General features: G+C 40.3%; 1 protein-coding gene across 2 annotated transcripts in view; it reads left to right on the top strand.

Annotated features, from left to right (window-relative positions):
• Positions 1-11,870: 11,870 nt before the first annotated feature.
• The window catches only part of LOC306973039 (uncharacterized protein), a 79,112-nt gene continuing 77,944 nt past the window's right edge, over positions 11,871-13,038 (top strand). The window contains exon 1 of one of the 2 annotated variants that reach the window (XM_079569841.1): positions 11,871-12,042. In XM_079569841.1, the coding sequence (XP_079425967.1) occupies positions 11,981-12,042 (62 nt within the window). In that variant the 5' untranslated portion in view covers positions 11,871-11,980. The remainder of the gene's footprint in view (positions 12,043-13,038) is intronic. The other variant, XM_079569845.1, reaches the window with a different exon arrangement.

Below are 13,038 nucleotides of genomic sequence, written 5' to 3'. Positions count from 1 at the left end.
GTGAAAAGCTGATATGGAGGCGGGCCTTAGAATAGTCCATTCTCATTGGCTGTAGGACTTGGTGACCAGGAAAATGTACTTTTGAGAGAGACTTAAAGCCACACCGTGTAGAATTTGAACAAATAAATAAAATTGAAATACAAGCATTTATTTGATGACAAATATTTCATCATTGAAAAATACCTCATAAATGTACAAACAAACATGAGCTTTTGCTGTGAGCGCTCAGCTCTCCTAAGACCTGACTGTACCTTTAGCGGGAGTGGCTACTTCTCCTGCTTGTCTCCATGGTGATGTTGACTAAAACCAGCACAATTTGAGATTTAAATAGTTTAGGTTCCCATCCATGTTTTGATCACCCACTGCAAAAATAGCATGTTCTGTGTTCACCTGGTCATGTTTTGTACTGAGGCAACAGGATAGTCCAAAATGTTACGCAGTGTGCCTTTAAAGTCGGGTAAAAAGAGGCCTGCTACATTCCCCCTTGTGTTTTATGGACTTTATGGTAAGCATGTGCTCCAAAATGACTTTGTGGGACCGTTATATAATAACTGTTTTATGTGGCTAGGTCATTACAGCTTGTGCACTACTAGTATGTATATTATTCTTTATCAGCTATTACTATTATTATTATTATGCTATTATTATTATTATTATTATGTTGTTCTTTATCAGCATTTCATAAACTAAAAAACACTTGGTCACTTCAGCAGTGGCCGATTTTATTTTATTTATTTTAGCTTCTGACCCAGCCATGATTGGTTGCCGTTAGCATTAGCATGCTCCCGCTAGCTTTAGCATGTTGTTGCTAGCCGCACCATTTTGCGCTGCGATATAAAATACGTTTGAAGAGGTGAAAACTAGCTCTGCGATTGAATTCTAAAGGTTCCTCCCTTCAAAATGAGGTACAGCATGCGCCCATATTCATGTGTGTTTTTAAGGCGTTAAAGAGCCAAAACTGGTATCGGTTCAGTATCGGAGCAGCCAATACCCGATAGCGTACCTAACGTAACCTGTGATATAGGTACATGAAACTTTTAAGTTCTTATTAATGGTCCCAGAAAGTCATGTTGGAGCACATGCTTACCATAAGGTCCACAAAAACACAACGGGGAACAAAGCAGGCCTCTTGTGTGCGGGTGTCTCACTCTGTCACTCAAAATTACTTTCAGCCAATGAGAAAGCACTATTCTAAGGCCCCCCAATATATATTATTTAGTTTTTATTTTAGCTCCTTTTTAAAAGTAACTTGAACAACAAAGGTATGACATAACCATTTATTACTTCTTAAATTATGTACCTCCTAACTACTACTAATAATACAGCTTCTATAATCATGACGGAGGCTCGATCTTTTCACTGAACTTTGTTGTTCAGGTTTTATTGAACAAAAACACAGCAGCGGTAACAACTTTTGCTGATTCACATTTTTGTTAAGATGGTGAAGGGAACTTGAACATAATCTGTCTTTTACCCTTCGCAATAAAAGCACTTCCGTTGCTTCAAAATAAAACCATATGGCACATATTTGGAAATACCTTATAATCATGTAAATCAATTTAAATCATGTATGCAAATATGTAAAACAATTAATCATGAAAATAAGTCACAACAAATACACATTATTAATTAAGTAAGTCATTATTATCATTATGACACATCATGGGTCAAAAATCGAATATCCAAGCTATTGCAAGAAGCCCATACAAAAACGGTCCAAAACTACCAGTGGAAGTAGAATAATTACAAGATTTTGTTGACATCAGTAATTAAGTTTGATTATACAATTCTTTACTGGGAGAAAGAAAATAATGTTTGGATGTATGAGTGTGGTTTAGATTATGTGGGCATAGTCATTAATTCCTTTTGTTCTTTTACAGAACGATCAAAGATGACCCAGACTGTGGAGGTAAGAAAAGCCAAACTAAAGAATGCATTTTTTTAATCTATTGTCATTGCCCTGAGCTGAACCCTGATTGGCTAAATCACAATAACGATATATCATGTTATGAGGTTTCTCCTGTTTACTGTATATGTATTTGAAGAAACTGTAATGTTTTACTTTTACTTAAGAATGGACCAGAGGTTCTTCAGAAAGCCAAACGTCTTCAGGAAGTTAAAACTGGTTTAAAGTGTCTTCCTCTGTGCCGTTTGCTGGACAAAGGCGTGTACTTGGTGTGTTGACGTCTCATCATTTTTGTGCAGAAGCAGATTGACTGAGGATGTTATTGTTGCGTTTTCCTATTGACTTGTAAACCGCCCCTTAAGTTTCAGCCATTCAGGGTGAGGTTGGCACCTGAGGGTCAGTCAAAGCCAGTGTTGCTCCAAGGCCTCCTTCTAGCTCTGCAACTGACAGGCTTTATTTTTAGGTTTGTGTTTTATCTTTGTTGTCTGTCTGTCACTGCAGGTGTGCAGAGTCCACATGAGGCGGCTCCCAGTCTGGTCCAGATTAAAGAGGAACCAAAGGAGATTCAAATCAAACAGGAGTCGATCCAAGCGTTCCCAGTCATTGTCTCTGTGAGGAGTGAGAAAGAAGAGTCTCTGCTTCATGAAACAGTGAAAGAGGAGAACAGAGAGGACGGAGATCGAACAGAAACAGAGAATTCCTCTGACACTGACGACTCTGGAGACTGGACTCCTTCTGCTGAAAGTCTCACTCCAGAAACACACACTGAACAACTGCAGGGGCCGGCTCATGGGAGCAATGTGAGTGGAGATGGAGGTCCAGAAAAACTGCACAAATGCTCTCATTGTGGGAAGAGGTTTTCGACTTGCGTCAATTTAAGGAGGCACTTACGGACTCACACAGGAAAGAAGCTAATCAAGTGTTCTGTTTGTGGAAAGAGTTTGTCACAAAATAGTTCTCTAACAAACCACATGAGGACTCACACAGGAGAGAAACCATTCAGATGTTCTGTCTGTGGAAAGGGTTTTTCAGAAAATGGTAATCTCACCAACCACATGAGGACTCACACGGGAGAGAAGCCATTCAGATGTTCTGTTTGTTCAATGACTTTTACACTAAATGCTATGCTTACAAACCACATGAGGACTCACACAGGAGAGAAACCATTCAGATGCTCTGTTTGTGGGAAGAGTTTTTCAGAAAATGGTAATCTGACAAAACACATTAGGTCTCACACGGGAGAGAAACCATTCAGATGTTCTGTTTGTTCAATGAGTTTTACACTAAATGGTAGTCTGACAAACCACATGAAGATTCACACAGTAGAGAAACCATTCAGATGCTCTGTGTGTTCAATGAGTTTTTCACAAAATAGTGATGTCATAAACCACATGAGGACTCACACGGGAGAGAAACCATTCAGATGTTCTGCTTGTGGAAGGAGGTATTCACGAAAAAGTTGTCTGACAAAACACATGAGGACCCATGCAGAAGAGAAAAAAGAAATATTTACAAATATTTATTTTGATTAATTTAGTGTTGCTTAGTGTTAAAGGGGGGGGGGGTATTATGCAAAATCGATGATGACTCTGATGGCAGCCGTTTTAGGGATAGCTTTGCCTGAGTCCTCCTAGGAACGCCCCCACCTCCTGGAGACGCCTCCGAGCTTTCGTCACCAGCCGAGTAACCAACCACTGCTCCTCAGCAGAACCCCTCCCCACTGATGCCACAGACAGCGTGTGGAGGGGACGTGTCAGAAAGGCTCAGAGGTTCTTAAAGAGACAGAGGCCTATTTCAAGACATTCACTACAGCCATTTTGAGAGAGCAATTTTATACAAGGCAGTTATTCTAATTTACTGCATTTACAGACCAACAGAAGGTTTGTCATCATTGTAGTGTGATATAGACTGGTGCTATGTGATTGAAAAAAACATAATACCCCCTCTTTAATCCTGCATATGGACAGTGATAGCGACTTGATTTATAAATGGAGTCCCATTCAAGTGGAGGATCACATCCAGCTGCCGTTGCCTCACCTGGACAACCGTACCCTGGGACTGGCATAAGATCCGGAGTGCTGGAACCGTCACCATGATCTATTCTTCAATTAACGATACAGGGGGAAATATATGGCCATTGACTAAAAATTGACTTGACTGACTGACTTAAACTCAAGCGAACTGAAAGAGCAATAAGAACCAAAAAGGTTGTTACTACCTGCTTTCATGAGGTGGACACTTTGTTGTGTAAGAGAACTGGCAAAACTTTTATTTTATTGGATTAAACAAATCCTGCCTCTTGGTAAAACTCTGTGTTTGTACTTTTCTTCTCCTTATTGAACCTAGACAAGAAACAACAGGGGTAAAACCATTTGGCCATTACTCTGAGTTACAACCACGCGTTACATAACATCTTCGTTGACATCTGTGGACACACAACAAAGAAAAATAAGCTTATTTCCATTCTCCTACAGCCGTTGCCTTACATCAACCATAGCTTTGGCCATAAAATTGACAAAATACAAATGTAAGTATTCACTGGGCTTATGTTTCACCATAAACATACCTTGTTCCTCTACAAAGGGGTAGCTAAAGATTAAAAGTATTTTATTGCGCTCCGTTGTAACTTTTCTTTCGCATTGTAGTTTTTGAGCCACTGAGCTTTTAAATTTGAATTCCTTTAACAGAGACTGAAGCTCATTAAACCTGTAGTGAGCACAATGAAAAGTTCACCACTGAGGCTGCTAACAATTATATGTTTATGAAGTCATTTGTGAAGAGAATGAGAACCGAATCAGCTGCGACCCTGAGCACCAGAGGGCGGTATTGAATCAGACCGGAAGTGAGCGCTGTGTTTGTGCTGCTGTGTTAGCGTTAGCTCTGAACAGAAGTGAGACACTCTTTCCCCCAAAGCTTCGCCTTAAGGCGGACAGAGCGCAGTGAAACATGTCAGAAGTGAAGCTGGAGGAGGAGCAGGAGCTGTGGGAGCCCGCGGAGGAGGAAAACAGGTGAGTTTAGAGCCAAGACAGGACTCTCAGATACAGAGGACTGTCCACAACAACACGAGGCCTTTGTGTCTTTATCAGGGACTTCATCACACACGGACTGTTTTATTTAATCATCGTGACCTGTTTTTCTTTTACTACGTTTCATTTTGTTTAGTCCGTACATGCTTTACGGCATGTCGAAATCACAGTTATTATATTTGCAACAATAGGTAGCGTTCACGTGTCATCACAACATTCTAAAGAGCCTATAGTTTAACATTAAGGTGGAGCAACTGACGGTAACTGTGGTAACTGTGGTAACTGACAAAATGCACATTTTTATGTCTATGTTTTTTTGGCTCATAGCTCAGTCATTACTGGAGGAATCCACATGAAACAAAAACTGTCACAACGTTCATTATCTCCTCTGTCGGCACATATGAACTAATGTCCAATTATTTTCTCAGAGAAACGTCAAAAGTGGTGACCCTATGCGAAAACATGAGTGTGACGTTGTCCAATAGAAAGGACTTTCAGACACAAAAATAACATCACAGGTTTGTGAATCCAATCACGATCAAATACTGATGAGGAAAAACATTTGTCAACTTTCGTTTTGGAGATTTCTTCCAAAAACTGCATTTCTCCCATTGAGTTGTATTGGCCCTGCCCTCCATCTGACATTATGACATCATCACATTCTGAATCGTGAACGCCACCTATACATGTATACTACGGCAGACTAAAACATTATTCCTTAAAAACTGGTTCGATCATGGGATAATCTGGGTGAATCAAGCACAAATAATGACACGTGACGAGTTTTTCACGATTTACAAAATTCCGTTCTTACCAACAGAATATATAACCGTCTGTAGGGCAATACCAAATTGTCTATTACAGCTTCTTCACAAGTTAATCCTTCATTATAGATAATAGAATGCAAATTATTTATTGGAGAAACTGGGAGGCCTGGCTGGTTTTAGCGAAAGGTTGTGTTTTCACAACAAAGTTAAGCGTCATTCAAAATCCTACACAATATATATTAAAGAGGGGGTATTCTGCTTTTTTCACTCACATAGCCCCAGTCTATATCACACTACAATGATGACCAAACCTTCTGTTGGTCTGTAAATGCAGTAAATTAGAATAACTGCCTTGTATAAAATGTCTCTCTCAAAATGGCTGTAGTGAATGTCTTGAAATAGGCCTGTGTCTCTTTAAGAACCTCTGAGACTTTCCGACACGCCCCCTCCACACGCTGTCTGTGGCATCAGTGGGGAGGGGGTTCTGCTGAGGAGCAGTGGTTGGTTACTCGGCTGGTGACGAAAGCTCGGAGGCGTCTCCAGGAGGTGGGGGCGTTCCTAGGAGGACTCAGGCAAACCTATCCCAAAAATGGCCGCCATCAGAGTTTTTACAGATTACTCAAAAATACGTGAATGTGCCAAGGCAACACTTCAGGCATGTTTTTAATGAGGGGATGACATAATAACATGATGTAAAGCTTGGAAAAGTCGATTACTGCATAATACCCCCCCTTTAAGCAAAAAACAACTTTGGAAAAATTCAAATTCAGTATTGAGTATAACTGTGACTTCTGTCAGTTAAAGCAAGAAACAACAATTCATCTTTGTTTGTCAATGTTTATACAGTTAAGACTTCTGTTAAGATTTCTGCCTCAGGGAAAGTGACATTATCTGTTCATGTAACATCCGCTCTGTGCCCACAGATTCCTCCCTCTTGTTTCAGACGATAATTATGATGGGCAAATTTCATATTCACAAAGCCAAAAAAGCCACAAAAAAAGGCACCATTGTCTTCATGAACTTCAACAATATTTCAACACTATAGAGACTCTAACCAACTCAAAAGCAATCAGTAGATCAGGCTATCCCCTGATTTAACCCTATGTAATTTGCATGTGCTAAGTTATGAGTGCCTTTTCACACACACATCCCTTATTACATTGGAACCTGATCTATATTTCTCCACCTTCGAGCCGATGAATTATGTTCCATGCAGACGTTCACTCTTTTTGGTATTATCCCTCTTATGTACTATGATTATTAGATTCAAGGCAAGGCAAGTTTATTTGTAGAGCACAATTCATACACAAGGCAATTCAAAGTGCTTCACAGTTGCATGAATATAAGAAAACAAATACAATCAATAAAAACATCAACATAGAATTAATCAATTACAGTAAGAGGCAAGAGTGTAGATAAAATACTTTCAGTTATATGCATTTTTAAGTCTTGTTTTGACTATTTTTCTTGCTCGTTCACACAAAGTTACCTCTGTTTTGTCGCTCCTTCTCCTCTGGACATCAACACAAAATTAATCAATTACAGTAAGAGGCAAGAGTGTAGGTAAAATACTTTCAGTCATATGCTCGGGCAAAAAGAACTGTTTTCAGCCTGGATTTGAACATTGTCAGAGTTGAGGCCTGTCTCACATCCTCGTGAAGACTGTTCCAGAGTTTAGCTGCATGAAACTGAAACGCAGCCTCACCGTGTTTATCATTGACTCTGGGAACCACCAGGAGACCCCTCCCTGAGGTTCTCAGGGCCCGAGATGGTTCATACGGCTCTAACATGTCAGAGATTCAGATGCAGAAGACTTTATTTCTCCCCGAGGGGCAGTTCATTTGCAGCTTCCCAGCCAAACATTCGTCCAGCTCATAAATACAGTACATAGAAGAACAGGTCTAACACATAATAATAATAATCATTAATTATTATTACAATTTCTTGTCATCAACATAAAAACTATAATGTATCAGCGTTGTTTGAATTCATGGGCAGAGTCTTTTAAAACCTTATGTTCTTTTACAGAACAATCAAAGAGGACCCCGACTCTGGAGGTAAGAAAACTGGAAAATGTGTTTTATTTATTGCTCCATAGAAAATATAACAGCAAAAACAAGACAAGAAAGAAATCCCTTCATTTATAAAGTAACAAGGAGAGGGAGTTTACGCTTAATCAGTTCACATTAGCTGGAGGTGAAAAGCCGAGAGAGAAGAAACGGGAGGTAATATCATTTGATATACTAAATGCATTCATTTTCCAATAAAATGTATAACTCTGGGTAGTGCAGACTCTTAGTATTCAAATATGTATGTTGATTTTTTTTTAATTAAATAATATTTTTACGCTCATCATTCAGGATTGACTTTAAAATCTAGTGCTGATTTTCAGAGTCTTAAACGGTCACATCCATGCCCTGTCCCTGCGTCTGGCCGACTCTGTTGACTCTTTTAAAACTGATTTGAAGACATGTTTATTTAAGAAAGCTTTTGCTTGATGGGTTTTCATTAGTGTCACTTTAATTTTATATATACTGTATATTTCTACATTCTTTGTTTTGCCTATTCTCTTGTTCAGCACTTTGTGGCTTTATCTGTGAAAAGCGCTGTTAATAATAGATTATTAATGTATATGTTCATGTGTGTGTAAGATTTTCATCCTTCTTTAAAAAAATTAGCTTCATAACGTTCATTGGGTCTGCTTGTGTTACAGTATAACTTTCAGTGTTCATTTAGTCCAGACACTGGGATTAGAGATGTTGAAATCTTTACATGTTTAAGCCGCCATCTGCATGTATCACCACCAGCATGCGGTGAAGTGTCACTTATCAGCTGTTCTTCTGAGGCGTGACCAGACTGACGGTCCTGATGACCATGTTGCACCATATTACAGTGCGAATAATCTGTCAGCACTAATGAGACGCTTTTGAAGTTTCTTGGTCATATACTTAAATCGCCCAATCAGAAATGAGCGTTGAACCATTCTAAATGCCGAAATTTTACATTTCATAAATACTGCAGACAAGAAACAGGAATGGAGAAACATGATGTGTGTACACCTTTTTTATGTTGGAGACTTATGTGTATAATTTCGGAACCATATGAGAGTGAATTATCATCTTTTGTTTAAGAATCTAAATCAATATGGGATATCGGCAAATACTCAAACACCCGATATCGGTATCGTAAGCAAAAAAGCTGGATCGGTGCATCTCTCAAAAAGCAGATCTATGGAGGATGTTAGCTCTGCAACTGAGTCTGTCTGTCTCTTCCTGCAGGTGTGCAGAGTTCACATGAGGCTGATCCCAGTCCAGTCCAGATTAAAGAGGAACCAAAGGAGATTCAAATCAAACAGGAGTCGATCCAAGTGTTCCCAGTCATTGTCTCTGTGAAGAGTGAGAAAGAAGAGTCTCTGCTTAATGAAACAGTGAAAGAGGAGAACAGAGAGGACAGTGATGAAACAGAAGCAGAGAATTCCTCTGACACTGACGACTCTGCAGACTGGACTCCTTCAGCTGAAAGTCCCACTGCACAAACACAAACTGTACAGCTGCAGGAGCCGGCTCATGGTGTCAATGTGAGTGAAGATGGAGGTCCAGACAAACCACACAAATGCCCACAGTGTGGGAAAGGGTATTCAACTCGTTCCAATTTACAGAGGCACGTACTGAGTCACACAGAAGAGAAGCCATTCAAGTGTTCACATTGTCATAAGAGTTTTTCACAAAATGGCAATCTGAAATCACACATGAGGACGCACGCAGGAGAAAAACCATTCAGGTGCCCTGTCTGTGCAATGGGTTTTTCACAAAATAGTTATCTGAAAAATCATATGAGGATTCACGCAGGAGAGAAACCATTCAGGTGTTCTGTCTGTGCAGTGAGTTTTTCACGGAATACTCACCTCAAAGGACACATGAGGACTCACACAGGAGAGAAACCTTTCAGGTGTTCTGTCTGTGAAGTGAGCTTTTCACGAAATAGTTGTCTGAAAAATCACATGAGAACACACACAGGCGATAAACCATTCAGGTGTTCTGTCTGTGCAATGAATTTTTCACAAAATAGTTATCTGAAAAATCACATGAGGACTCACACAGGAGAGAAGCCATTCAGGTGTTCTCTCTGTGCAGTGAGTTTTTCTCAAAATAGTCACCTCAAAGGACACATGAAGACTCACACAGGAGAGAAACCATTCGGATGTTCTTTCTGCGCGATGACTTTTTCCCAAAATTGTCACCTCAAAAGACACATGAGGACTCACACAGCAGAGAAACCATTCAGGTGTTCTTTCTGTGCAATGAGTTTTTCAGAAAATGGTAATCTGAAAAAACACATGAGGACTCACACAGGAGAGAAACATTCATATTATCAGTTTGTTCAAAGCTATTTCAAGTCTAAAGCAGAAGGGGAAAACTGATATCGATTCGAGCCACTGGGGGTAAATTGTGATGAGCCCAGACTCAGCAGGCCAGGAAGCACAATGAACTAGCAGTGCACCGTGCCAGAGTCTCCCACCTGTGCTGCCTGAAGTGGATATAGAACGACCACAACAAAAGCCATGTCCGAATCGTCGGAGAATGACTCTGCTTTGGAATCCTTTATTTAACATTAAACGATACGGATAAAAATCAAATAATTAAAAAACCAGAACAACCGTCAGAGGCAACAAATCGGCAGGGATTTTAAGGGCGCACTCACACTTGTCCATTAGTTTAGGTTGATGAGCTTACTATATTATACTTTCATCCAGGGCTCAACTGATACCGGCACCGATATTAGGGTGTTTATGATATCAGCCATTATCTCCAGAACTTAAAGTGATAGAGATGATTTAGTTGATGTATTTATGATTTTACTGTATATTCATCATTCAGCAATAAAAGGCTGAGTTTTACCAATTTCTCTGAAAGATGTGATTTCTTATGAAAAAATGACTGTAGTCGGTTGTGTGATCCGCACGGTTCGCCAATACACGATGTGGGTCTTTCCACTTTCGGCTGATGCCTCTATGGCAGAGTGGCATTTTTAAAAGGAAACTATAAGAAGACTGTTTTCTGTTTGCCAGAGGCCACATAGAGGCCACATAGAGGCTTCTGGCAAACAGCAGATGGGACTTCTTATGGTTTTCTTTTAAAAATGTGTGCAGTTTTTGTGCAGTGAAAGACTAATAGTTGTTCTGTAGACGGTTTCCCTCACCTGAGCTGTAGCTCTCTGCACTTCATCCAGGGTCACCATAGGCTTCTTGGTAACAGCCTTGGTCAGTGCTGTCCTTGTTCGGTCAGTAAGTTTAGGAGGACGGCCGGGTCTTGGTAGGTTTGCAATTCATTTCACTTCATGATTGTGGGTCACTTAGTGTCAAATGTGTCATTTTCAATTAAATATATTTATGTTTATGGTCCATAGTACGGCAAAATGTCGAAAAGTTAAAGATGGGGTATTATACTTTTTTCAATCACATAGCACCAGTCTATATCACACTACAATGATGACAAACCTTCTGTTGGTCTGTAAATGCAGTAAATTAGAATAACTGCCGTGTGTAAAATTGCTCTCTCAAAATGTCCAGGATTCGACCGATAGATCGGCACCGATATTAGGGTATTTTCAATATCAGCCAATATCTCCAGAACTTAAAGTGATAGAGACTTCCAGTTTTTTTACACCAGAAAGAGCTCAGTCAGAGCTTTAAAGTGGGCCTCAGGGGAGCGGAGAAGCATCGCAGTGACAATCGGACTTATATATTATGTTATGTCGACTTTTGATTCTGATAATTTCAGAATCATAAGAGATGATTTATGTCTTTCAAAAACGAGGTCCCTCCGAATATCTACTTAACGTGAATATACAGCGCCCCCTGCTGTCACAGTTCAACACGTTCAATCAGACGTATCAATAACATGGTTGAATACTGAAACACTGTAAACGCGGTTGTAATGACGCTTTGCCACTAGATGTCACTGTGGAGTGGTTGTTTCGAACTGTGATTCGAGGCTCCGGCACGATCGCTTCAACTGCTTTGGAGTTTCATGACCTTTGCCCTTTCCTAGATCAGACACAGCACGTGGAAAATGGCGATTGTAAAAGTTGCGCGGTTTTTAATATTTTTGTCGGCGTTTGTGAGGAAATTGAGCTAGTTTTACCTCTTGGACCTGGCAACCCCGCTCAGACCCCGGAAGTGAGCGCTGTGTTGTGCTGCTTTGTTAGCGTTAGCTCTGAACAGAAGTGAGACACTCTTTTCCCCAAAGTTTCGCCTTAAAGCGGACAGAGCGCAGTGAAACATGTCAGAAGTGAAGCTGGAGGAGGAGCAGGAGCTGTGGGAGCCCGCGGAGGAGGAAAACAGGTGAGTTTAGAGCCAAGACAGGACTCTCTCAGATACAGAGGACTGTCCACAACAGCACGAGGCCTTTGTGTCTTCATCAGGGACTTCATCACACACGGACTGTTTTATTTAATCATCGTGACCTGTTTTTCTTTTACCACGTTTCATTTTGTTTAGTCCGTACATGCTTTACGGCATGTCGAAATCACAGTTATTTTATTTGCAATAATACATGTACTACGGCAGACAAAAACATTATTCCTTAAAAACTGAGTTCGATCATGGGATAATCTGGGTGAACCTCCTAATCAAGCACAAATAATGACACGTGCCGAGTTTTTTACGATTTACAAAATCCGTTCTTACCAACAGAATATATAACGTAGGGCAATACCAAATTTTCTATTACAGCTTCTTCACAATTTAATCCTTCATTATAGATAATAGAATGCAAATTATTTATTGGAGAAACTGGGAGAAGGCCTGGCTGGTTGGCGAGAGGTTGTGTTTTCACAACAAAGTTAAGCGTCATTCAAAATCCTACACAATATACACTGCTCACAAAAACTTAGGGCACACTCAAAAAACACATCCTAGATGTCAATCAATTTGATTTTTCGGATGAAAATCTTTATTCATAGTGTAGGGCAATGTGTTGAGAACAAAATAACATAAGAATGATAAATGGAAATCAAATTCTCAGCCCCTGGAGGTCTGGATCCAAAATTATAGTCCAAATCAAAGTGACAACTCAGGTCACTGGTTGATCCAGATTCTGTAGAAATTCCTCCAAACGAGTCTGTATCATCCTCAGTCGTGTGTGTGGCCTCCACGTGCCTGAATGCACTCCCTACAACGCCTGGGCAGCTCCTGATGGATGTCCTCTTGAGGGACCTGGATTGGATTAGAGCATCAGTCAGCTCCTGGACAGTCTGTGGTGCGACGTGGCGTTGATGGATGGACCGAGACATGATGTCCCAGATGTGCTCTATTGGATTGAAGTCTGGGGAACGGGCA

The sequence above is a fragment of the Gobius niger genome (assembly GCF_951799975.1).
Source record: "Gobius niger genome assembly, chromosome: 13".
In the NCBI taxonomy this organism is placed as follows: Eukaryota; Metazoa; Chordata; class Actinopteri; order Gobiiformes; family Gobiidae; genus Gobius; species Gobius niger.
Note: the sequence above shows the minus strand (reverse complement) of the source record. Positions and strands in the feature narration are given on the sequence as shown.